This window comes from Empidonax traillii, unplaced genomic scaffold (genome assembly GCF_003031625.1).
Source record: "Empidonax traillii isolate 1590-97213 ecotype Southwest subspecies unplaced genomic scaffold, ASM303162v1 scaffold206:size1282135, whole genome shotgun sequence".
Taxonomy (NCBI): Eukaryota; Metazoa; Chordata; class Aves; order Passeriformes; family Tyrannidae; genus Empidonax; species Empidonax traillii.
In genome coordinates this window covers 900196-926471 of record NW_020955399.1, presented here as the reverse complement: position 1 = coordinate 926471, position 26276 = coordinate 900196, and the positions used below count along the sequence as shown (strand labels likewise).

Genomic DNA, 26276 nt, shown 5'->3' with positions numbered 1-26276 from the left:
AATTGGTCTCTTTCAGACAGGGACACCTTTCCCATCATTTTAGGAATACTTAGAAAAGGAAGTCTGGCAATCAGCAAGTTCATCAACCACTTAACTGTGAAAGGGAGATATGGAATAAAATATTCGCAAAATCACCATAGAGAGGTGTTGAAATCCTATTGCAGATTTATTCATTTAATATGTCAATGAATCTCCTATCCCAGCTGATTGTTTTAAATCAAGACTTGGACTTTGTGTTTAAAGGTTGAGAAATACTGTGCACAGATTATACTAAGATGATGCAATCCAGTCTCCTGGGTAGCAAGGTAAAGATTTAAATCGGTATTATTTGAGATTTAGAAGGCAAAGATCAGGTGTTTGTATCTGCAGCTTTTTAGTGCCAGCAGCAACAGCTATATATACATCTACTTTTTTGTTGTTTCCTGAAGAAATCTCTTAGGTAATGATATACTTCCTTGTTTATAAAATAAAACAGATTTCCACTAGAAGATAAAAAGATGTTGAATGTTACTCATAAAGCTCGTGCTGCTCCACTCCTAAGGAATTAAGAATACTGTTACCAGATGTTGCATGTGGTCCCGTGTGCTGAAGCTGGGGAAACTTATGTTTACACTTAATTTATTGTGAGGAACGAGATGCAGGGAAGACAATGGTATTTACAAGTATTAAGTGGCACACAGAAGAGCTGTGCTGCTCTACTACTCTATGAACCTTAGGGCAACAAATTTCTCAGGTTTTAGCCCAGGTTCATGAAGGTACAAAGTTGACTTATGATGTCACTGTATCTTCATCTTACAGTTCTTCCTAAAAACTTTTGAACCATTATCCAATTCTGGTCAAATTTGACAGGGATATAGAAATCTCAAAGGTATTATGTTTCTACAAACATTGTGAAAATACATAGTTAGACAGGGAGGAGAAACAAATAAATGCTTCTTCACCCCCTCCAAGGAAAAAAAGGTCTAAAATTGAATCCAGTAATTATCTGTGACATTCTGTTTCCAAGCTGAAAATGTATTTGTATCAACCTTTCAATTTTTACAGACTCATCTAAAGGCCAATTTAGTTCAAATTTAAGTCTTATGAAAACCCGCCTTCTCTCTTGTGGACCTGTACAAACACTGTTTATCATTATTCCCAGTTTTCTGACTTATTTCCATTCAATTGCTGCAAGATTTGAATTACTTTGGACCACACATTTATTAAACATTTGGGAAGCATCTCACACACAGTGAGAAATTCTGAAAGGGATTAAGAATAAAAAGTTTATCACTTCTAACCTAGATAGACAGTGGTTTATTGTCAGGATGAGGCACTTCTCTAATATCAACTTTTTCTTTTTCACCCTAAAAGAAACAAAGGACATTATTTTGGTTCTGTATAATCTAAGAAACAAATAAAGATGGAAATGAGCACAGCACTAAAACATTCTTTACTTCTGTATTGGAAGAAATATCAAATTATTACATAAAAATTAAAGAAATTGCTGTGGACAAGCAGAAGCAAAACAATATTCACCTTCTGTAAATTTAGACACCGAAACTGCATTTTTGAATTAAAAAGCAAATTTGCTGAGATCACCACAAAGTGAACAGAGACAGACAGGCAGGTTCTCATAGAAGGTGATACAGGGCAGGACTCCAGGACATAGAAATGCTCAGGGAATTCGCCTTCTAACTAGTAACACTAGTAACTGACTTACACTTCTAAATGTGCAGTTTAATGAAGAATGAAGATCTGAAATCCTTTTTCATCTTATTCCCATGATTATCTGTAAACTATAGCCAGGCTCAGGAGTTATAATAGTAATTCTTAATTACAACCCTTTTGAAATAAACATAGCAATGCTTGTAAGAAAAAGGACAGTGGAAAAACTATGAATCTTCACCTCTACCCTAGGCAGAACTAAGCTCAGTCCTTTTGTATGAATCTGAAAGTTTTCTAGCTTTGTTCACAACTGGAAAGTGGGAAATAAAAAGCTGTAGGAGTGGTAGACTCATTTGCATAGAATTTATTTGCACAAATGAAGGACAGTGACAAGAGAAATTAAAACAGCTCTATGAAGTTGCAACAGAGCTACGTGTATTTATTCTTCTAAGACGAGCATAATATTCTAAAGCAGTACTATACAGTACTTTAAATACATAGTTATTTAATAATTTCTGTAGGATTTTAAACTTTCTGAGGAATAATTTATAATTACCTATGATTAAAAAGTCACTCGCAAACAGATAACCCCAATGAAAGAAATGGTACAGAGTGCTTTTTCAATTCACAATATCTTTCATTTTTGTGTGTTAAAAAGTAAAAAGATTTTACTATAATTACAATTCCATAGCAATGATTCATAAGGAGATATTATATTTGGAAAACCCACTGATAGCCATCCCTATTGGTTAGTAAAAGGAGTTAAATGTTTCATGTTAATTTGAAATTTCAGTTTAAGACCGTGCCAATTTTTTTTTCAGATCAAAAAGGGACAAAAGTGAAAATAGTTCCAGAAATAAATGCTATGTAATAGAAAAATATCTACCATATGTGCATTTCAGATTTGTAGATCAAGTTACAAGGTTGGCAATCAGATTTTGACTCCTTAAATATTCTTAGAGTTCTAAATATAATCTTCTTCTGTTCTTCCTCCCCCCCACCCCCAAACTGTTGTGTAGCATTGCTGTGTGCAGTAAAGCGAGCTGTCTTGTTCAATTTGGAGAAGATTGGATTTGGTTTGTGAGTAAAATGACATTTAATACTCCAATACTGTCCTGTACTAGTGTAAAGCAAAGGGTAGAAAAATATGATCTTTCCTAAAATTGATACATAACAAAGCAGTCTTAGTTTTCATTAAAATTTGTATAAGTCAAGTAGATATATAAGGATAATTCCTCTGATCATTTTCAGCCTGGTACTAAGTAAATTCTTGCACTATCTTCATGCCCATCTGCCTCCCTGCCTGTCCCTTCTCTTCCGATAACTTTTTATCCATGTTAAACCTTCTGAAAAAGTTTCAAAGAGAGGGAGAAGTCTCAGAGAGAATAAACTACTAAAATTCGCCTTAAAACTATTCACTGAGTGCAAGATTTCTCTATTAGTGTTTTCCCTAGAGTAAAGTCTGACATATTAACTAGAGGAATCAAGGTGGTCTTGGGCACAAAGGAAGGACCTAATCTATTCTTGAAGAGGTGAGATTTTTAGGGATCTGCAAGGCAGCTGGTGTCAATCAGTGTAATGATGTGGGAAACAGGGCAGAATTAATCTATGAAGAATCCCACTTCTTCAGTTCCACTACTCATGGGACATCTTATTTTGTTATTTGTACTTGTCCATGCTTAACAGACAATATTTGTCTCCAGATCATTATACTGCTGTTCAAAGGAAAAAATCCAAACTGTTCCCAAGTTCAGGTTTTAGGAGCAGAACAGATTACTGTAATCATCAATCTGGACTATTAAATTAATGCAAATCTCAGCATTTTCCTAATTTCTTAAGCAAGTCTATAATTTCAGGTGATCTGAACAAGGATATTTAATTGTGATCTAAAGTAACAGAAAATTTAGCACTCATTACTTAAATTGTTCATATTTAATATCATTTTAAAATTTAATATTCCTCACTGCTAAAGATGTACTTACATTTTTAGGTTGTCAGCTGTCAGTTTTAATTCACCAGATCTTCCAAAAGGCCTTTGCCTTTGTATAATGAATTATAAAGCACCCCATAGAGTACTCTTATTACTCTGCTGTAATTCATTACAAAGAAAAAAACACTCTACATGGTAAAAAATATTAATTCTTCCTTTCTTAGAGAGATTAGACTCTTTCAATATCATCTTTCAATATGAAATAAGGTTTCAACATAATTTCATTCACGTTTAAAGTATTTTTAATTTTCTCAGCAGTTTTTAAAATGTGAGCATTGGTTGGACATAGTATTCTAGAATTGGTATTATTGATGTGATAATAACCTACCTATCTAAAATTATTGAAATTTATACTGCAATTTTACTAGCATTAATTCACCCTGAGCAGCTTATTGCGTTACTTTCATTTTAATACATATGTCATATAAACAAATATGTTGTATTCTCAGTGGCCTCAGTGTAGATTCCCTGTTAAGGATATATTAAAACTATTTCAAAATTCCTTGCAGTTATTCTGGATAAAAATACTATTTTTTGAGAAGAGCTGGTTCTATGAAAATGGCATACTGACAGCTTACTAAAAAGTTCAGCCTTGAATCATCTATAATAATAGCTTTTTCTTGGTTTACAAGATGGAGAGATTATAGAACAAGGCAAGTTATGAATTCTTTACAATAGTAATAAGAATTCTTATCTGCTATTCTGAAAGGAGAATTGCCAAGAGTTTTTAACATAACAAACAACCAATAATGTTTTTGACAGAAGGAAGAGTTACAGAGATAACATAAATATCTAAATTCTCATCAGTAAATCCAAGCCCCAGCTGAAGGAAGATATCACAAAACACATACAAACACACATGTAACAAAACGGGACAAGAAAATCAAATGCAGAGTTTCACAGCATCTCCTGTGTCAAAGCAAGACCACAGAAGAGAAGCTTCTTTTAAGCCATCATAAACTGACTGGAGAGACCTGTGCGTTCACTCACAATTTTTGAAATCCATCAATACTGGTATGGATTACCCCTTTGCAAGCAACAGATGGGGCTTCAAAATTTATGCCTTAGCCTTAGTAAGTTAAGATCTTATTTTCCTAGTGCTATTTTGTTTTCATTCTACTTTGTTTATAAATGTGGTTTTATCATAATATTTTTCTTTGATTATTTTTTTCATTTCTGTGCTAAAATTTCCTAAATTTCCATGGGGGTGGAGTTCTCCTATTACCAAGTTGGCATCTGGTTTATAAAAATGCTCTAAAAATGAAGTCTAAAATAAGTTAATTATTTGCCCACTGTCTAATCTAATAGAGAGGAAGTTACTCTACAGCACTGCAATTTAATAAATTTAATGAGAATTAATAATTTTAATGTTAACCTGAAATAAATCACTACATGAAACCCTGACTGTTTAGAATGACAATGACTTTAAAAAACACAAAGAAGATATTACAATTTTCATATTTTGCATGATAATGGGTTTAAAACAATGGGGGGTGGGGGAGGGACAATTTTGTTACAAAAAATTAAATCCTTCTGTGGTTGTGTATATGCCATTCTCAAAAAAGTTGAGGACATAATCTTGATCCAAGAGTGTCAGCAAGAAGTCAGATGATTAATTAGCTAGGAAAACAAAAGTAAATTCTTTTAAGAAGAAAATTTCAGAGACAGAATTGTTAAGGAATGTCTTAGGACATTTAGATAATGAACATCTTTTCTAGAAAGTACACCACATTCTTGTTGCAGACATTATAATCTTAACCACATTTTATAACATTTACCTAAAGTTTATTTTAAGAGAAGCTTTGTTTTTAACAATCATCTTAAATCCTAGTAAACTGAAGAATTAATTAGCAAGCACGGAGGATCAGCAAACTAATGCTTTAGTCTGTTAAACCATCTGCTCAGGAGCACCCTGCTCAAATCTTGGCATTAGGAGAGGATGGATGAATACTTTTGTCTCTTGCACTTAGTCACAACTTGCCATTCTTTGCTAATGCACATTTTTTTCCTTTAGCTCATGGTAAATAAAGTTATAAAGAGGTCGATAATTGATCAGATTTCTGTTATCATGAAGTTCTACTAAACAGATTGCTAACAAATTTGTCAGAAAATCCTTACTGTAGCCATTCCTCTTATTTCCAGATTCCTGTATGAATTCCATAGGCATGTTTGAAGGGACAGATTCAGCATTATCCTTTGTTTTCTTTGCCTTGTACAAAGCAGGCCTATATTCAGTTAAACCAACCAAAGTAGCGTAAAGTAACTGAAGTCTTCAAGGCAATCTGTCCTTCATTTCTGAAGACTATTAATGAATGCTCCATTAATATTTTACTACCTCATTCTTTTTCATTATTAACAAGAACATACTTATCAGAACTGCAGAGGTCCTTGTTATCGCAACCCCAATCTGTCTTCATTTTCTAAACTTTTGTGCTAATTCTTTGATTTCATGTTACAGCTTAGTTTTCAGAAAGTGCAGGTACATTCTGATGCATAATGGATCAAGGGTAGCATTTGGGAATGAGAATAGCCAACGGTCTAGTCTAGTGGAATACTTTCTTTGTTGATACTAAAACTATTTAGTTGTACTTCAGCTACTCTTACAGATTGAAAAGATGGAGGGCTCTCAGCTACAAACAGCGTGGTTGATACAGTAGGAAGCTGTCCAGCAAATCACAGCATGAAGTCTGCGTGGTAGCAAGGGGCACCCAAAGGTGCTCCAAGCAACACTCTAGAAGTGGAAGGTACACTGTACCACTGATAACTTGATTATTTGCTAAAGACAGAGAAATATTCTAAATAATGGCAAAGATCTGGACTGAACCTGGCAATAGATGGCTTCCTCTCCCTCCTTTAATGGCCAGCTTTCTCCTGAGTTGTTTCTTCCTAACTCTTCAGGCAGTCTTAAAGCTGTGAGCCCCTAAGGACCACATGGGGAAAGTGTTCATAGTCACAAAACCTCCAAAGAGAAGATATTTGTTTAAAATCCTGTTCCTCTCTCTGTTTAGTTTTATACTCCTTGATTTTGCTCATGCATTATAGACTTGACCCTCCTAACTTGCTTCAACCAGCATTTTCTCATTGAGTTCAATTAAGTGAGACCAGGACACAGGTAAGGTTCTGCGTGAGAAATCACTGTATTCTAGTAATTGCAGAATTTTATTCAAAGACATATTTTATCTGTGCTGATGAAATTAAAATAGGATAGGAAGAGGGAGAAAAAAGCTCAGGCGGAAAGGCTGGCATTTTAATTTTTTTCGGCTTGTTTCTGTAGTAGATTGACCTCCCTCAGATAAATCTGTGCACCATGGAAACTATTTTCTCACTGAGGAAAAATTTCCAAGTTCAGCTGAAGGCCTATACATCAAGTTAAGCATATAGCTAAACTGTGCAACTGTGTAATCTTACTGCCCTCTTCCCATCCTTTCCTCCCGTTGTTTGTCATCCTTACTGTCATATCTGGTTTCAAAGCAGGTTAAGGTCACTGCAGTAGGGCGTGTGCCTTTCACAGTGTTTGTAGACCTCCAGTGCGTGGGAGTATGGGAAAGAAGGAGAAGGAGAACACTTTCTTAGGTCTTTGGAGGATAAATAATAAGGCAATAATAACACGCTGTAAAATAAATGCAATCAACTGATATTTACACAGTCTTTTATCTAAAGTCTCTACTGTGTTCAGCATAATTATAGAGCTGCTCAGGCAAATATATGTGGACAGAATGATTTCTTTATTGCTACCCTGCTTTACTGTGTATTCACTGAGAGCCTACCACTTGCAGGTTTAAAATAATAAGAATAGTATGAGTCTCTCTCTATGTCTCTATGGATTCATCAACGGTTACTTTTTGTAAGCACTGATGAACTGGGACCATCTGAGGAAAGGAGAACTTTCTGTATCCAGACAGTTTTGTGTAAGAGACAGCCAGCAGCGAGGGTCAGCCCAGCCAGCCACTGGGACTGGTGCTGAAGCAGTTTCATGGAATTGGTGACATAGCAAAACAGCCTGCAGAGGCCAAAACGAGACTCCAGGTTTTTTTTCTTAACTCTTTATGTATTAGAAATAAATAAATTACTCTCTGATTTTTTTTTTTACCCAAATAAATCACAGACGTCTGGGGACATGCAATGGAATATTGCCCTCTGAAACAGCCTCAGAGGCAGAAATGACAAAAATAAATGAACTGAAACTCCAAGAGAGTAAAGAAAAAGAAGAAAAAAATTAAAGCAATAAGGTTGCTTAGAAGTGAATGTAACAGAAAGGAAAAAAAGATACACACTTTAAAATCCCACTGACCTCAAGTAAGTTCTGTTTCCTCCTAGTGTCCAGTGGATTGCAACATCCCCTGCCCGTGTTTTTCCTACATCTTATTTGAATTCTGCAACTTTACAATGAGCTGTTTCTTGTTGTGAGAAATCCAGTTGTCATGAGAGAACTACAATACAGATGTGAGTGGTTAAAGTCCTGAAGCATCTGAGTGCCTACAACACTACAGAGAACCCAGAGTCAGAGCTCAACATAAGCTGGACAGGTTCACCCTTTGTAGTTGCTGAACTTGAGCTAACTAATTAGATGTGTTTCAGCTTTTTAAGAGCTATACATATATGTAACTAATAAGCCACAACTTTTGCAGGCAACACCTTAACTTCACAAAAAAAAATGCATAGTATGGATTTTAAGCATCATTTTATGTAGAGCAAATTTTGTTGCTCTCCTGTCAGTTAGTTTACACTGATATTTGTGTGTGCTTTTCAAACAGGAGCAAGGTAGACAGTAATAGAGATTGTCATCTAACCCACTGTCGTCTTTTTCTTTCTTCTTTTTTTTTTTTTTTTTTTTTTTAAATTAAAATGCTACACTTCAATGTTTAGGACGTTTTTTGGTAATTTGTTTTGTTTGTTTTTTGTTTGTTTTTAAAATGCATTCTTACATGGAAGCAAAATTATTAGATGACTGGAGAAACAAGGAATGAAATTAAACAGAAGGAAACGTAAACCATAGAGGTAGAGAGAACTGGTGTTCTGCAGGCAGAACCTTCTCTCCTATTTAATGACTTGTTTTCAAGATGTATATCTCTGTAATCTTAGATCATATCACTTTGGTAGTGATAACACTTAACATGAATATGTTAAGTGAAAAAAGAGGTGCATCTTTTATTGCCTCAGAATGGATAGGATTTATAGAAAGATTATCTGCAGGTTTTTGCTTTTGTTTCTGTTGAAATGATTACAAGCGATCCTATAAAAGCTTATCAACCTATTTGGTTGTGCCAAATAGATGACAATGAATGGGTATTATTTGTTTTGTTTTATGACTGTATATGGAACATGTTAATGTCAGAGGTACCCCTTTTCTCCTGAATTTACATGCAGACCTATTCTTCTTCTCATGTGAACTGCAATACTTTGTTCATTAGCATATGCTGTTAATATGTTCATTAAATTCATGTCACATTGTAATTAATCTGAAAATTATGTCATTTCTGCAGAACCTACAACCTCATTATGTTCACAGTATGTATATCACAGCCATTTTATTTCTGAAAGAGGTATGCCTCAATTTGGTTATTAATCAAGGGGTCATTTCTGCCCAATTTACAGTGATTAACTCTTTACAAGAAATCATTTTGAAGCCTTGGAGCATGATAGTAAGGAAAAAATTATTATATGCTATACAGAGAAAAAAATATTGCATAGGAGCACTTATTTATTTAGTGCATTTAATGATCCCTACAAAAAGTATTTGGTTAGATTCAGCACACCAGGGTCAATATATAAAGCTGAGCAGGATCAAAAACTTAGGAGTAGCTAGAAGATGTGGATTTCCAAAAAAAGCATTGATATTTGATTTATAAGAAGTAAGATGCTAATGAATCTGTTTCAAAGTCATAATGAGTAAAGAAATTATTTTCCCATGAATAGTTCTCCCTATTATATAGACAGATCAAAATTGTACTAATCAGGTATTGCTGAAAAATACAAGTATAATCTCTACATCAGTATGATAGATTTCAGCCCACTGTTTCATTTTCAGCAATTTGTAACAAAACAAAAGTGTAGAAGACTATCTCTCCTCATAGGTAAAAGTTATCCACTGTAATATTTTTTTTACCACTTTGAAAGTTTTTTTTTCTCTTAAAATGTAAGTGAATGTGTGTTTAGATCTGATTTTCCAGGTTGATTTACACCAAGTATCTATTTTTAAGTGTAAGCAGACTTATTGTCATCATAAAGAAAATATTTATAGGTGTTTTTTGAAAAATTGGAGAAATCAACTACAGTGACCAGCCATACAAATGTAATCTTTTAATATGAAACTTGCAACTGTTAGTGGTAGGGATTAACATATAGCAGGAATGCAACACAAATTCCTGACCTGACTGATATCAAATACCAGGAGTTTCTCTGGGCCTGGATTTCACACTCAGCATTTGGCACCTGAAGAGTTGATTGGCAGTCTATCAGCTACTGCCCATGCAGATTTCATGCTGCCTCAGGTTCTAAGCCCTTTGGAGGAATTACAGCAGATAGAAGGCACGTTCCAAGTACTACACCTTTAGTTTTTCAGGAGCAGCATACCAGCAACGATCAAAGGAGACATTAAGGAATAAACATATTTAAATAATTGATACTATGGCTCTCTGTGAATATTGGTAGTTAATAAGAGACTCACTTTACTAAAGTGTTTCTGAGAAAGAGGAAGACTGAATGGTAAATTCTGGGAAAGGAAGTAATGCTTGGCAAGGTCCTTTTTAACTTCTTTTTCAAAATGATGCATTAATCAAATACATTATAAATTTTGCTTTTCTTCAGAATTAGGGGAACAGAGAGCTTAGGCTGCAGCCTGGTAGTAAGAACAGTGTGGCAAACAAACTTCATAGTTCTAAGAGGAAACTCAGCATATTTATGAATGGGATTATTGGTGTGGTTGCTTGCCACAGCAGGGAAAGGATTCGCTGCCCCCGAAGGCAAATTTCCAGTCCTGTGCCAACTCATATGATTATTCAGATTCTCAAAGAAGTCTCTTTGAAGCTCTGTAGTGGCACAGGAAACAGGAGGTCTGATGTTTCAAACAGTGGCAGAAGAAGGTGGGATATATATAAGGAAGGAAAATTTTAAAAATAAAGATGGAGTACATGCTAAAGAAACAAGTTTTGTTTTTTAAAATGTAATTTTGATGAAAGAACGGCCATTTTTATAAAAAATTCTGCGCTGATGAAACAGAGCAAAGAGTTATATTTCAAGCAATCAAAAATATGTTTCCCTTTTGCAGTAACAGCCTCTGACACAAGTCAGTGTGAACTGCATATATAATAGCCGCATTTACACAGCAAATTAATCTGTGTGTATTATTCAAACCATGACTGATAGACGACATATTTATGTGCACTAAGCTCCTGCACATACCCACATACACACAGCCGCTTAGCTGTGACACAAAACGAACCGGCGAACCTCCGACACTGATTAGGGTAGCAGGACCAGGCTCGGCGGTGGCTGTGGAAAGGTGCAGCAGGCCAGGGATTCCCGGCCTGCGCAGCCCCACAGGCACCACTGCCGAGCCGGGAGAACGCCGTGCTCAGCACTCTGCAACACTGCTGGCCCTGCTGACACCAGCTCGGCTCCGACACTGCCTGCGGCCACGGGAAATGTCAGTCGGGAGCGGATGAACGGTGGTGTACGGTTCTTTAGATGTTTATTTACCCGCTGGGATAAGGCGAAGCCTGCAGACAATTTAGCAATACTGAGGCTGGCGTACCCACTAAACACTTCAACGAAGGATGAATTACAGCTTCCCGCGGCGTAACTGGTAGTTCTGTTCCTGGAGGAGTCTGCAGAGCCCAGTGGACCACTCCGAGTACCAGGGCAAGCTCATGGAGGGGGGCTGTGTAACTGCAGAGTGCAGAACAAAGGGAACAAACCCCGGGACACGCACACGGGGCTGGCGAGGGGCCGCGATGCCGAAAGGAAAAACCCAGGAGCGGTGCGTCGCAGCGCCCGGTGCCGGCGGACGCCGCTGCCTTGCTGCCTGCCTGCCTGCATCCATCCATCCATCCTCCCGCTCCCACTCGCGTCCCGGCGGCGGGACGGGACACGCCGCTCGGCTCGGCTCGGCTCCCGCCCCTGCCTGCCCGCCGGGCGGGCAGGCTGCCTCGCCTTCCCCGTCCTCCCTCCTCCCTCCTCCCTCCGCCGCTCCCTCCTCCCTCCCTCGCTGCCTGCCGCCGCCCCCCCCACCCTCACCTCAGCCGCCCCCCTCTGTCTGGCTCCCCCCGCGCTGTCTGGCGGCCCCCCCGTGCCCGCCGCGCTTCTCGCGAGAGCCGGGGATGCCGCCGCCGCCGCCGCCGCCGCGGAGGGGGAGACACTCGGGGGGAGCCGGTGACGTCGGGAGTTTTCCTGAAAGTCAATAACGAGCCCGGCGGAGGCGGCGGGAGGAGCCGAGAGCGGGGCCCGGGCGGCTCCGGGGTGAGTGCGCCGGGGGGGAGCCGCCGCCGCCGCCGCCCTCCTGACCCCGCGCATCGATGCTGCGGCCGCGCTGCCCGCCCGGGCGCCTCCCTGCGTAGCGGGGCGCGCAGCTCCATGTAGCCGCCGCCGCCGCCGCCGCCAGCGCCCTGGGGCTGGAGCCGCCTCCTCCCGCCCCCGCGGAGACACCGGCCGTCAGGGACCACCGAGCCCGGCGGGGGGACAGGGGAGGAGGCAGCGGCGCCCTTCCTCCCCTTCTCCCCCCGAAGCTGCCGCCGCCGCCCTCGAGCTCCGCAGCAGCGCCCGCGGCGCCGCCGCCTCTGCAGGTACGGGGCGGGAGGGGCCGGGCGGCGGTGGGGGCGCTCGGGCGGCGGCGGGGGCGCTCGGCGCTGGGGGGGATGCGTGGCGGCGGCGCGGCGGGGCCGGGGCGGCGGGGAGCGCGGGGCGGGGGCGCCCGTGGCCTAGCGCCGGCGGCGGGGCGGGAGCGGGGCGGAGGGGCGGGGGTCGCCCCGGCGGGGGCGCGGGGCCGGGGTGGGGAAGGGCGGGGCGGGGGCGTTCCGGCGGGAGCGGTTATGTAACGGGGGAGGGGGTGGCGGGGCCGGGGCAGGGTGCCTGCCCGAGGGCGCGGGATGCGCGGGGCTGTTCCCACGCGGCGGCGGCCGCCGCCCCTCCCCGGCTGCCCCCGCCTCGGCGTCCGTGCGGCCGGTGCCGGGAGTAGCGCGGGATTTATCCGCTGGGAACTTCTGTGCGTGAGCGTGTGCGTGCGTGTGTGTTGCCGCGCGTGTGCCCGCGCTGCCCCTGCGCTAAGAATAGCACCGCGCCCGGCGGGCCGCCGGTGGCAGCGCCTCGCACAAGGGCTGATGATGATGATGATGATGATGCTGCTGCTGCTGCTGCCGCCGCCGGCGGCTCCGGCTGCAAGTAAACAAACCGGCCCCCCCGCCCGCCCCCGCCCGCCCCGGCCATCATGGAGGCCGCGGCCCGCATGCGAAAGTTGATGCGCAGCCGGCTGCCCCAGGCGACCGGCGGCTCTGCCAGGCCGGGCCGGGCCCGCGGCGGGGTCTGCCCGGGCGGGGTCCCGACAGGTGCTGCCGCGGGGCGGGAGCGCCGCACGCTCCCGCGCGCACCCCTCCGTAGGTGCGGGGACGCGCCGGGACTGCCTGTGCGCCATCCCCGCCCCTCCGGAACGGTGCGGGAGCGCCGCGGGGTCTGTCTGGCGGGAGGTCAGCGCGGCACCCCGCGGGAACGAGAGCGCAGTGCTATATATTGTAGTTTAAATGCAAATGATCGTGATGTAACGAGCAGTACCGGGCTCATAGGCTGTGGGGCTGCTCTGTATGGGCACCACTTAGTTTACTTATGGATGGGAATCCAAGAGGCATGAAATAGCCAGGACTGTTTCCTTCACGTTCTCCCATGATATGTTATTTAAAACATGAAAAAAAGAAATCCTGTTTTATTGCGGCTGAAAAGCATAAACAGTTTAATCTCTCTTGACCTTTATTCTAGTTTCTTTTTTTCTTTAATGTACTTATTAGTTGACTGGCTCCTTGTAATATATCTACATCATCTCATCATTTTTATGAAAACATGTCTCAGACTTAATTCGCTTAGCCTCTGTTTAAGAGTTTTATTACAGAAATTATGATGTGCCTGATACCTGCACAGCCAACTTTTTTCAGTACTGAAGAAACACTCAGCAGTCTCTTCTACTAATGCTCGTTTAGATTTTGCTAAAACTTTGCTAACAGGGAAATGTGGTTCCCTGCATTTTGCTTAGAAGTCTTTATTTCTCGAGGCAAGAACCATGCAGAAAGGTAGACCTTAACTTATGACAAGTAACATTTTAAACATGATCTCCTGTTTCTGCCAGCTTCTCCATAGGCTAGTTCTGGCTGTTCTGCGTAGGAATATTGAAAGACTGTACATGAGATAGGGAAGTAACCTTATTTCGACTTTTGAAGTAAGTGTACTACTTAAGAAGATTCTGTTTGTAGGGCTGTTTGTTTTTTGTTTGTTTGTTTTGTTTTGTTTTTGCAGAAACCTATAAGTTGACCCCAATATCTTTAATTGGATTGGATTGCTAATTATAGTCCATGTGGATATATTTTGGTTGGATGCAGCCAGAAAGTCAAGTTCAAATAAGGGCCAAAGAAAAACTTCAGAGATAAGAAAATGTCTCTGTTTCCTAGAAGGCTGCACATAATATTTGAATAACTCATGGTTTTTATCTACTGTGAGTGGATGGTGTGTGTGTATACATAGATAATATTAGCAAGACTGTCTTATTTTAGACAGTTTATTCTATGNNNNTTTTGCTTTTTTTCAACCTTAACCCCAAACCACTTACTAGAACTCTGCAGTTGTTTGTAACCCAAGCTTCTGTTTGCAAGATGCTACTCAGAAACCATATCTTGACTTCCTACTACAGTTTGAAATAACATGTGTCTGAAGTTTGTATAATAACTGAAAGATCCTTCAGGCTACTTGGAGTTTGTGTAACACCGACTGATTGTGTATTCTTTCACTTTCTGGGTACACATTTTCCCAGTTTAAAGAGACTTATTGAATAATAATTCCGATACCCACAAAGTATTATTTGCTAAATAACTTTGAAATACTCAATTGTTTTGGAAGGTACGAACCATTACTAGAACAGTCAGTGTTGAAATACATTTGAAATTTCTGTGCTTAGTATAAGGATGACACAGTTTCTTGTAACTGTGTGGTTACAGTTTCATTTTGTGCTGTTAATGCAACAGGTGTGGGGGACTTGGTAACATAGTAGCCTGTCTTTCCTTCAGGTTTTGTAAGAGAGACTCAAAGTTCTTTGGCATCTTTTATGGCTTGGGCATGTGTTAATCCACATTGGAGAGTGTAAAGACATGGATATACACTGAGTGAAACCTTTGTTGTACTGTATTTCCATTTTGATGTGGATAATGCATAAATGAATTGTTTTACTATGAAAGTAATGCACCGTACTGTAACTGCATGCTTTGTAGGGGTTTTAGCTGTGCCCTCTATTCTCTTTTTTCCGACTAATAAAATAAACATTCTGTTCAAAATATGCACTATACTCCCCTTGCGAGCCACAGTAGGAATTTAAAAATAAGGAAATAGGTAAATTGTGCAGTCATAAGTTTCGTTTAAGGTTAAAAGGCTGCTTTTATTTTCAGTATTTGTATGGAATTTACAACCCACTTCTTGTGTAAATACTGTCTTACATAGTAAAAATTTGCCAATTTAAGTGGCCTTTAAAATTATTGTAGAATATTAGATTAGTCTGTGTCATCCTGAATTCTATTTCATTAGGATATACCTAATAAGAATACCATGGAAGGGACAGGGGATACATTCTAGCACAGCATGTAGTTCAGAGAGTTTTGCATTGCCTGGGAGGAAAGGTGTGTTTTCAGTGAGAATCTTGCTTATTCACCAATACTTTTCCTCTTTGCTGTACAGAAGAGACTTCCCAGGAACACAGGGTCTCCTTGGTAAATAGATGTGTTGCACTAGTTACTCTTCTTTGGAACAAGTTGGTGTGGTGTAGCAAAGATTACTTTCTAAAGATAAGTTATACAATAACTTGAAAAGCGGATTCAAAGTGTTTAAAAAATATTCTGTTAAAGATAGATACCCTCAAAAAAAACCCAAACCAAAACAAAACCCAGCAAACCAAAAAAGCTCAACCCAACCCAGAAAACTACCAGCAAATAATCCAACTTTGAATGTGAAAATTAACTTTTTAGTGTTTTACTTAGCATAAAAAAAAATATATATCATCTTTAAAGTTTGGGTTTATATGCTTATTTTGACTAGTTATATGAACAACATTCTGGGCTACCTATATGAAGAGAATTTACAAAGGGAACTTATTTAGACAAATAATTAGAATGTGCTAATAAAAAGATTGCAAAAATATGCAAGGGTGTAGTAAGTGATTATGGCATTTTTGTCCTTGTTCCAGATCAATGTTAAGTGGGGACATTCAGGTAGCCTGGATGCACGCCATGGATTTTAAACAGATTATTTTTGCTTTTATTATTAAAGTTGCTCAGGTGCAGTAGAAACCTATGGCAAAGTTAGTGTTTCCAAAAAAATCCCCCAAGGTTTAATAACATTAGATCTTGCTTTCAAGGAGAGTAAGCATTTTTGGCTTAGGTATGTGAATGTACTTACTTTTGCTCACTTTAAATGTTCCTTTGATTTTTGCTACTATTTTTGTCAACACTTGTTATGTTGAGGTTAAATAAATTAATACATGTTGAATCCATCTCAACCAATCCTCTTTTTCCATGTATTTCTATGTGAGTGTCTAAGAGTGAGTCATACTGATCAAACATGGCATTAAGAATACATTGTCGCCCTGTGACATTTTTTTTTGTAATATCCTGACTAAAGAACAGTAAGGATTTTTAAATTCCCTTAAAAATGCAACTGGGACCTCAATATTTCATGTGCATGTTTGAATTACTTGGCAACACGGTTTGCCAGACTTTCCTGCCTTGTCCATGTGGTAAAGTTGTTTGAGTGCCTGCTATAGCAGCACCAGAGATGAAGAACCTGTTTCAGCTTTACTGAGATCAATGAAGGTCTGACCACTGCCTTTTTGTAGCTCTGGAATGGCAGTGTCTAACAGTCAAAACCTTCTTGTACAGCTGGTTTAACACCACAGAATTAATACATTGTTTCTCAGTTGAGTCCCAGTAATCTTGCAAAACAGTTTCTACGAGCACACATTGATTTTCTTCTCTAAGCATTTAGTGTCTTTTTTGAGATATGTAATTGGTGCAGCTTGCTTCATGAAATTATTTTTATTGATATTATTATATCCTTTCCTAAATGTATTGATACACTTTGAGACAGAGAATTAAGGATGTATATGTGAGTTTCATGTAATCTGTCTTTCCATATAACATTTGCCAAAGACCTTCAGTCTAGTGAGCTCTACATCTGTGTATAAGCAACAGTATACCCTTGAAAAATACACAATCTTCATTTAACGTTGTAGAGAATTCCTTCTGTCCTTAGGAAATTCAGATCTCCAGTTGATGAGAAAAGTGCTTTTTGAAGGTGAACAAGAAAGTCCAAAGGTTTTAGGTTAGAAATTGATAATGTTCTAGTCATGTTGCAGTGTCAGAATTTGACAGTTAGGAGGTTCAGCAATGTTTGATTGCTCTGTAGGAAGAAATCACAAAGTTCATTCCTATTGTTGCAAGACAATTCAGAATTTGATCTGTTCAATGTAGAGATAATAAATAAAATCTACTATGTAGGAGTTTAAAAGAAAGCTGCTTGGTAGACAAGTCATTGAACTTTTCTCATCTTTTTATGTTAAGGGTTTGAGAACACTTTTTTCTCAGTACTTTCTTGTTACTCATAGCATTTGACATATTTCTGGTATTCAGTGTGCTCGGTGTTTTATACACAATATGAAGTTTTGCTGCAGAAAAGTTACTGTCATAGAAATAATGAAATATGTGAGTTTAGTGAAACTTTGTTTTGTATCTCTTGGAAGATACCTTTTAAAATCCTTTATTTCAGAATGAGTAGGACTTTCCAGGTTCTTTGAACTTTTGAAAATTAGGTTACTTTTTTTTTTTTTATGAGGCTTTTAGACATCAAAACTCAGTTTTAGTTTGTTTATAAAAATGTGGAACTTAAGTTTAATTTTTCTTCACTTCTTGAGTAATTTGTAAACTATATTTTTAAAGGGCATAGGAACTTTGTTTAAAAAAGACGAGAATGAGTATTCCTACATTAATCCTTGGTGGGTTAAACTTATTACATGTATTTTGGAGGGTTGAGTGGATTAACATTGTCATAGTTGTGACACTCAGCTCAGCTAGTACTTGATTTGACTTCCTTTAAGTCTCAAGACTCTCCCAGGCTTATTGTCTTAGTAACTTTTTTTGATGCATAATTTTAGCCCTCCCCTCTTGAAATGTATTTTTTCGTTAATTTTTCTACTTGAAATGTATTGTTTGGTTAAATTTCAGACATGTACTTTAATAAGTTTTATCACTGCTTCTGTCTGCTTTTTAGCTATTGTTTCATGTGATTGGAGGAGACAGAAAGGATTTAAAGCATTTTTGTCAATAAACACAAGGCAAAACAATGGGTTGTTAATGTTTCACATGGGATTCTAGAAAAACAATTTAGTTACATTTAGAAACTTCCTTTATACCTCGGTAAACAAAGGCAAGGGTGGCTTTGTTCACCTTACTTTAATTATACCTTTGCCCCTTAAAATAACTTGCTTTGTCATTATAGTAGGAAACGAAATACAGAATGATAGTTTCTTCCCTGATAAACTTATTCAGATGCAGAATCTAAATAAAACATCTCATTTGTATATTAATATTTCAGTATGCCTGTAGTCTCCTAACTAGGCTTATTTGAGAATATATTAGTTATGTGCAGCTTTTTGACATACTGAAAGTGAAAATAGAACACTGAAAATATTGAGCATACACGTAAGCATGCTTTAAAAAGAGCTATTTATCATTTCTAAACTATGTTGTTTTTCCTTACCACAAGATGTAGGCAAGGCCATTTTCATATTATACTCCTCAATATTCCAAATCAAAACTTAGGAAATAAAGTTTTTAGGAGTAAGTTTTTGATACCAATATTCTTAAAGATAATGAGTCTTCTAGTATGAAATATAGTTTAAAAGGTATTTGCAATGCCAGCATGGACGTATCTTGGAAATTTTTATATTTGTTTTAAAATCTGTAAAGTGTCTACTTAGAATGTATTTATCTTTAAGCATCTTAATTGTGTGTACATAAAGATTACCATTTCATAAATTTAGGATCTATTTTCTTTTAATAATCCCCTTTTTATGTTTCTCTGTCTTGTCAAATTAGTTCATCCTTTTTTGTGTGTTGGTTCAGTATTTTTTTTTTTACTTGTTTATTTTTTAAAACTTTTATTTTTAATTGGCTCTAGTAAGTTATATATTGGTAAGTTATATCTAGTAAGTTAAATACTATTGGCTTAGAGATTTCTTTTTCTCAGTCTAAACAATGGTAGTATTTAGGTCAGTCAGTATAACTGGAATTCCATAGGTAGTTTGTAAAAGTCTGTATAAATACTATATACTTTTTAGACAAAGCACTCACCTAAATGTGATTCTTTCATTAACAATATGGTCTACTTTGACTTAGCATGTTTTGTAGAAATCTCTGCAACTTAGTCTTTTGTGTAATTTTTGATGATGTGCAATATATCTTCTAATTGTTTGGCCAGACTTCTAGATAACAGCTTTGCCAGGGGAAGAGGATATGCATGCGTTTTTCATATAAATAAAACCTGGATCTCAGCTTCCATTCCTAAAGACAGTTCTGTTTTTAGTTTAGAGCCTTTTCTTTTTGAATTTCTTGCTCTGTGACTGCAACCGGCACTGGAAACAATTACAGCCTGCTTGGTTGTTTTGGAGGATTCAGACTTAAATTTGAGAACACCTCCTAAGAGCTTGATCTGCTACATAAAAAAAAAAAAAAAAAAAAAAAGCCCCCAAAGCAAGGAAACAAATGCTTGTGTGATGAAAGCCACTAGAGGATGACTGAGAACTGTTTTTTTTGTTGATGTGTGTTTTGTGGGTGCATGCACAGAATTTTTCAGTTAACTTTCTGAGAAATAAGGAGATAGGGATGATGAAATTTGGCTCTGCTTGCATGGGGGACCAAAGAATCTCAGTGAGTCAGGCAAAGTGAATCAGAAAGATTCACTTGCTGATTTTCCCCAAACATTTTACTAAACAAATGATTACTTGTAAAAAGGGAAAATGGTAGTTTTCTTATATATTAAGAGGACAAGGTTGGATGATTCATTTTGTTGATAATGGTACAAGAAGTTATGGGGATCATCTCTGGAACTACTGAAACTGATCCTGTTGGTGTTCTCTGTGGTAATTTGAGTTTGTAAATGTGAGAGTATCTGTTTTTTCTCAGCTCCAAAATTGTTGAAAGTAGAAGCCTGTGTTTATGAAAGTTCTTACAACAGAGACCTGAATCATACAATTTACACTGAATTTATGGGTGCTGTCTTCTTTACTCAGCTGTCTCTTGTCGTGGGGGAAATGGGAAGATGCCCAGATTCCAAGGGAGTGTTGTCTGTTCTTATGAATCTCAGTGACAATTCCCTTGCACGTACTGGTTGTTGAGTGTAGACCTGAACCACAGATTATAGTTCTTTTGTTTGGAAGGGATTTCATTCCTTCTAACCATCTGCAATGTCTGTGTAGGTACCTGACTGCTGTGGTGGGCATGAGAGCCTCCTTGAATTTTAAAGCAGAAGTTGAGGAAAAGCCGTCTTCCTACTGAATGGTCCATTGCTCATTTTAATTGTTGATCTTATAGTTCTGATATGGTAGCATCATGAAGTGAGTTGGTTCTTCTCCATATTGTTCTTATTCTTTAAGTGCAAGATGAAAACTGAGGTGGTGTTGGAGAGTTTTTACCACAGCTTGGGAAAACTGTGAGCCTTAGCTGAGGGATCTGGAACTCTGTTGCACGTAATAGTTTCTGCTTAATCTTTGGTCAGAAAGTTGCCTTTGCAACCTCTACAACTAGAAACTTTTAAGTATATTACCAACTCTTTAGAAATGTGCTGAATTGTTTTATCTAACACTATAGAAGTGGCCTAATAACTTCCCAAAGCAGAAAGGAAAAGTTTTACATTTTTTATGAGATTAAAAAAAACCACCCAAACCAGCAGGTGTATACATAGAATCATAGAATCTCTTGGGTTGGAAAAGACCTGTAAGATTGAGTCCAACCATTAACTGCCAAGTCCACCAGTAAACTGTATCCCTAAATTCTTCACATCACTGACTGTAATGGAGTAAATTTTTATGCCTGCATCAGTGCAGAAAGTAGATTGTTGTATGTATTATGCATATACATGATTGTCTGATACTGTATGCAGAATACATACAATATACTGTTGGAAAAGTGTCTTCCATCCAAGTTCTGTCTGATAACCTGCAGGATATCAAAAACTATCCAACTTGTTCTTTAGTTGCTGGAAGATATAAAAGTCCAAATGAAGTTCTTCCCTGTAGGAAACATCTGGAATGCAAAATGTCTTCAACTTCAGTTCTTATATATTTTTCCCCTGTTTCGGTGGGTTCATCCTATAAAGTAGTAAGGTAAACTGTAAAAATTACTACATACCAGCTGCTGAAACTTGAAGTGCATTGGGAGAGCAGAGTTGATTGCTAACTAGTGTTTAAATTCTATGCCAGATGTGCAGAATAAACATTTCTTCTTGAAGTGTTTAAACTATGGTTGAAATACTATTTTCATATGAGAGTTCTTGTTCCATGTGTTTCAGACAGTTTCTTTACATTTATACACAATTATTTAGTACATCTTCAAGAAAGGTTTCTGTATGACTATTTTTCATTAAGGTCAGTTATTGTTATGATAAGTATTTCCTAAAATTCTGCTCTTCTGGAGCTTTGCTGAGTGACTTTCAGAGTAAAGGAGTACAGCTTTTAGAAAACCTCAAAGGAATTTATTAAGGGGTAATATGACAGATGCTCGCAAATGGCTTCTTGAAAGCGTAGTGTGAACATAGAACCTTTATTTTCATTAGTCCTTTAGTTCTTTGATTTATCTCCTTTAGCTTCCTATGTAATTCAGCTTGACTTTTAATTACCCATTAATGGAGCAATCAGTACAACCATAAAACTTGATAATTCTGAAGTTGTTTCTGGTAATATTGTGAAGCTGAATTGGAGATAATTTGGTTAATTTTGTCACCATATATATGTGATTTTTGTACTTTGGGGGATTTTGTTCAAAATTCAGTGAAGTAGTACACGTGATGGGTGGCATGCAAGTCTACAGACATACACTGGAGGTTGGTGGGACACTAACATGAAAATCATGTCATCATAGAACAAATTTTCATTGTGTAACTCTAAATCAGTGGGTAAATAGAGAGCTTCAAACCTAAATTCATAAAAACTGTGTATCTACTGAAATAATGAATTGATTGATCAGTATGTTTACATGAATGATCAGTATGTGGGCAGACAAGATTATTGCTCCTTAGTACAGAGGTTAATTTCTTATTGCTGTGTCTCTACCAATAACAATAAATTATTTCACTTTTCACAAGTGCACACCAAAATTGAAAAGGACTTAAAATTTGCCAAAAGGGTAAAACATAGTGCAGATATACCAGCCCATGTGTCTTTATAGCTGGAAAAAGAAAATTCAATTGTGTTCGCTGCTCTAAGTGTGCAGTGAAAGTCTTGTAGAAAACTGAACTTAAGCTGGGTATTTGGAAACTGATGTGCCTACACTTCCTTCACAGAACAGCTCCTCCTAGGTCACAGTTGTTTGACACCCACCTCTGGGTTTTGTAAAGATTTATGTGTTTGTAATAAGAGCTGATACTGTGCTGCAGTGATCCAGAACAGCAAAACAGCAGCCTGCTTTCAGGCACATGTCTTAATCTGTCAGATCTCTTTTCATGCACAGCTGATAGACTTGCTTATCTCGTTTGAAGCATGCAAACAAAAGTTCTGATAACATATGAACCAGAAATTAGCTCTCACACTAGTAAGGTGAAGGATATTGAAATGTATGCTCTGGTTATTTCTGCCCTACCGGCTTGCATATAATATGATGTTTTAACAGCTACAGTTAGTCAGATCAATTAATATCAGTAAAGCAGTTTCATGTCCTTCCAAAAACTTGTATATAACATTTTCTTTTAACTCTTATGAAAGCTTAAACAGTATTTAAGTCTTAAGGGAGAGTGTGGTTGCATGGACATGAGTGTCCGGTGTCCTTCTAGAGACAACAGGGTATGATGCCAATGCAAAAGGTTGTGTGTCACCTGCACAGGTCTTACTGTCATATCTGCCAGTGCCATGGGGGTGCCTTAGAGATACTGTGGTCAATGCTGCTTAAACTTTGCAGTATTAACAAGTTTAGCATTGTGGTTTTATGCAGCCGAAATACTGTGTGTTTAAAAAAATAGTTCAGTGAAAGCAGGACTGAAATGGACGTGCAAGTGTTTCTGTAAGGTCAGGTTGTACTGTATTTTTTTGTTGCATACCACTTGAAAAAAATACTCATAACAAGTTTTATTTTGCATATTACAGCATCCATACAGAAGTAGCCTTCCATCTAGCTGCTGTGTGGTGCAAATACACATTCTTCAAATGATAAATAAGAAATAACCTGCATGTCAGTAATAGTTCAGTTTTTAGCTTGTAATTGATAGCTTTAAACCAGCTTATTTGCCAGTCCTCTCTTCATTAGTTTGTTGCAGAGATAGCTTCTAGCACAGACAGATTTGTTTCTATTGTGTTTACATTTGTTGGTCAGTCTACTAAATGGATATGTATGGGCTGCATTTCATACACTGAACTTGTCTGTAGGTCCGTGCTGGCACTGTGTACATGCATGCTCCTGTGTTTACAGCTGTAGAAGGGTGTTCCTCCACTATTAGAAAAATCCCGTTTCTTGTTTTCCCACCCTTTTGAGCATAATTTGAGTGCTTCTGTTTGTTTTGAAGGATGGAGGGGAAAGGCAGTTTGCTACCAAAAGGAAACCTCTCCTGCCCTCTGGCATCTCTTCCTACTTGATTTTAGTGCTATTTATCTCTTCTTCACAGCTGTTAGGTACTCTGGGAATGTGGTGGTCAAAAGAGAGAGTTGCGGCTTCATAGCGTGGTATGTCCTGTTCCAGGACTAACTTCCCTTTTGTGTCCTGCAAGCTGAGCTTTGTAGGGGAAAGAGCACTCCTGTCACTGCCTGGCTTAAAACTTTGAGAGAATGTGTGCTCCTTCTTTTCATAAGCTAAACATCGGTTTGTTTTTTTCTGGCTTGTGTACTTGGAGATTCTGATGATTTTTTAAAAACTCCTGTAAGTTAAGGATTTGTATTGGCTATAAGGAAGTGATAGTGGAAGTAGGAAGAATGTTGTAATTCTGTAGTCTTTACCTTTTTTTTTTCTTTTTTTTTTTTTTTTAAATAAAACATTAAAAACCTAATTACGTAGTTTGCAAACTGGTTACTACATTTTTTTAACAATTAAGAAAATAGCTGTTTCCGTAATACTTAAAGCTTTGCTTTTTAAACTTCTTTACAGGACTTTTCTTTTCACTTTCTTGCACTCTTGATATGATCAATGTACCCATAATAGAGGAACCACTTGTCCATTGCATAGATTCGGACAAATGTTGGAATGGGTAAAGCTCCTGTATGTTCAGAGTTGGACCTGTGGATCAGAACCAGCAGCCTTTAATATAAGAGCATCCTGTGCATTAGTGGGAGAGAATTCTGTTGTGCGCATTTTATAAAAGTACCGTATGACTTAAAATTTAACACATTCTGCTGCTTTTTAGTGTTGCAGTGTTTGTGGAAAATGTGCTGTAAGACTAAAAACATGATTCTGTTATATGGTTAATTAAAAAAAAAGGCAGATTTTTAATATGAGCTCAGTCAGTGAAATATATCAACAAAGACTTTTTTTGTTGGCTGTCAAGTGAGAAAAACAGAAAAGACTTAAATGCTTTCTCTAATATTTCCTTCCAGGCTGACTCATCAGTAGAAATTGTGAAGAGCTGCAGAAAAGAAGCCAAACAGACAAGCTGATAACTCAAAGAAATACTCTTTTGAGTTGGGGGTTCAGAGTGGAGTCATCATGAGCGATGTTACCATTGTGAAGGAAGGCTGGGTACAGAAGAGGGGTAAGTTCTACCTTTTAATGGAAGGTTCTTCTGATGTGTTATGCACTGTGTGCAATGGTATTACATGGTTACACATATGAAGGCTCTTGATTTATCTTCGGGTCTGCAGCAAGTTAATCTGACCATATGGAATTAGTGGCCATTAAGGCCTTGGTGTTTTTAATACTTAACCCTCAGCACTGCCTCTGTTTATAGGGGTAACTCACAGTAAGGAGGAAGTTGGACTCTGTAATTCCCACTTAACCTTGCTGTTGCAGCTGCTGTTACCTGTGTACCAGACTAAATAGGCTGTTATGGCAGCTGGAAGAGGTAGTAATACAGGTGCGCAGTAGACGCTTGCCTGGAAGCAGCTGCAGATGTGATACTTTGTGTGAAAGTTCCTACGTGCCAAAATCATTCAGTGTGTTTCAGCTTGTATTACAAATGCAAGTAGTCCTAGTAAAATCCACATAGTACTTGCATAAAGCTCAGCATGCACCTAATTACTTCACAGACCTGGAAGTCATATGATTAAAGAATAATTATAAGCCAGTGTAAACTATGATTTTCTCTTACTTTTGAATTCCTGTGCATTCTTGAGATGTCACTTTATAATGTGTCCCCATGTGATTTACAAATGTGGGAAGGTTGCTGTATGTTAAGCTTTGAATGGGAAACTTCTAGAAATATCTGGCATTCGTATCATGTAATGAACTTTGGATGAAATCTTCCATGCTTCTTGCTGCTCTGCTTTAGGTTGTGGTTGCACATATGATTATTTAAAAAAACCCAATGTATTCTCTCTTGCAGAGAGAAGGTGGTCTGGACTTTAAGGTGACTTAAGCCATGAGTTTCTGTGATTCTAGCCCAGAAAGATTTAGACTGAAATAGTGGATACAAAATTACCCTTTAATTTACAAAGAAGTGCTTTGTTTCAATAGCAGTGTGTGAAGACAAAGGTCATTATTGGCTTTGTTATTGCAGATTGACATTAAATGTCAAAGAAGCCAAGAGACTTAGAGAATAAGTTTGTTATTCTTTTATTATGACTGCATAAATTGTATTTCAGGATGCATTATGGGTATTGTAGATGAAAATGAGCTAAACTATGCAAAGCTTAAGACCTACTTCCTATTTTGGAGTATATGCTTGTATTTACAAATAAAATTTTACGTGGCAGGAACTATATAAAATTTTAAATTATTTTTCCTTCCCATCTTGCTATTTACTCAGTTTGGGGATGTGATTTCCTTTTTCAGCTGTTTCATATAAATTTCTTTCAAATGATTAGGATGCTCCAAATAATTTTCTTTTATGTGACATCCATTCCTTCAAGTCTTATTGATTGTTGTTGTTACACCCTGGTATCAACTCTGTGAGCACTGGATATGCATATATTAATCACCAGGGGCCAGAAAAGGACAATATACAGTGAAACTCAATGTCTTAATATTTGAAATTCTGAAATGTAAAATAAAGGTTT

The 26276-nt window shown here is 38.4% G+C and overlaps 1 protein-coding gene across 2 annotated transcripts in view; it reads left to right on the top strand.

Annotated features, from left to right (window-relative positions):
• The first annotated feature begins 12001 nt into the window (after window positions 1–12001).
• AKT3 (AKT serine/threonine kinase 3) overlaps window positions 12002–26276 on the top strand; it is a 145811-nt gene continuing 131536 nt past the window's right edge. The window contains exons 1-2 of one of the 2 annotated variants that reach the window (XM_027887313.1): window positions 12002–12094; window positions 24660–24814. In XM_027887313.1, coding sequence (XP_027743114.1) covers window positions 24769–24814 — 46 coding nt within the window. In that variant the 5' untranslated portion in view covers window positions 12002–12094; window positions 24660–24768. Of the gene's footprint in view, window positions 12095–12139; window positions 12418–24659; window positions 24815–26276 lie in introns of those variants that run through there. The other variant, XM_027887312.1, reaches the window with a different exon arrangement.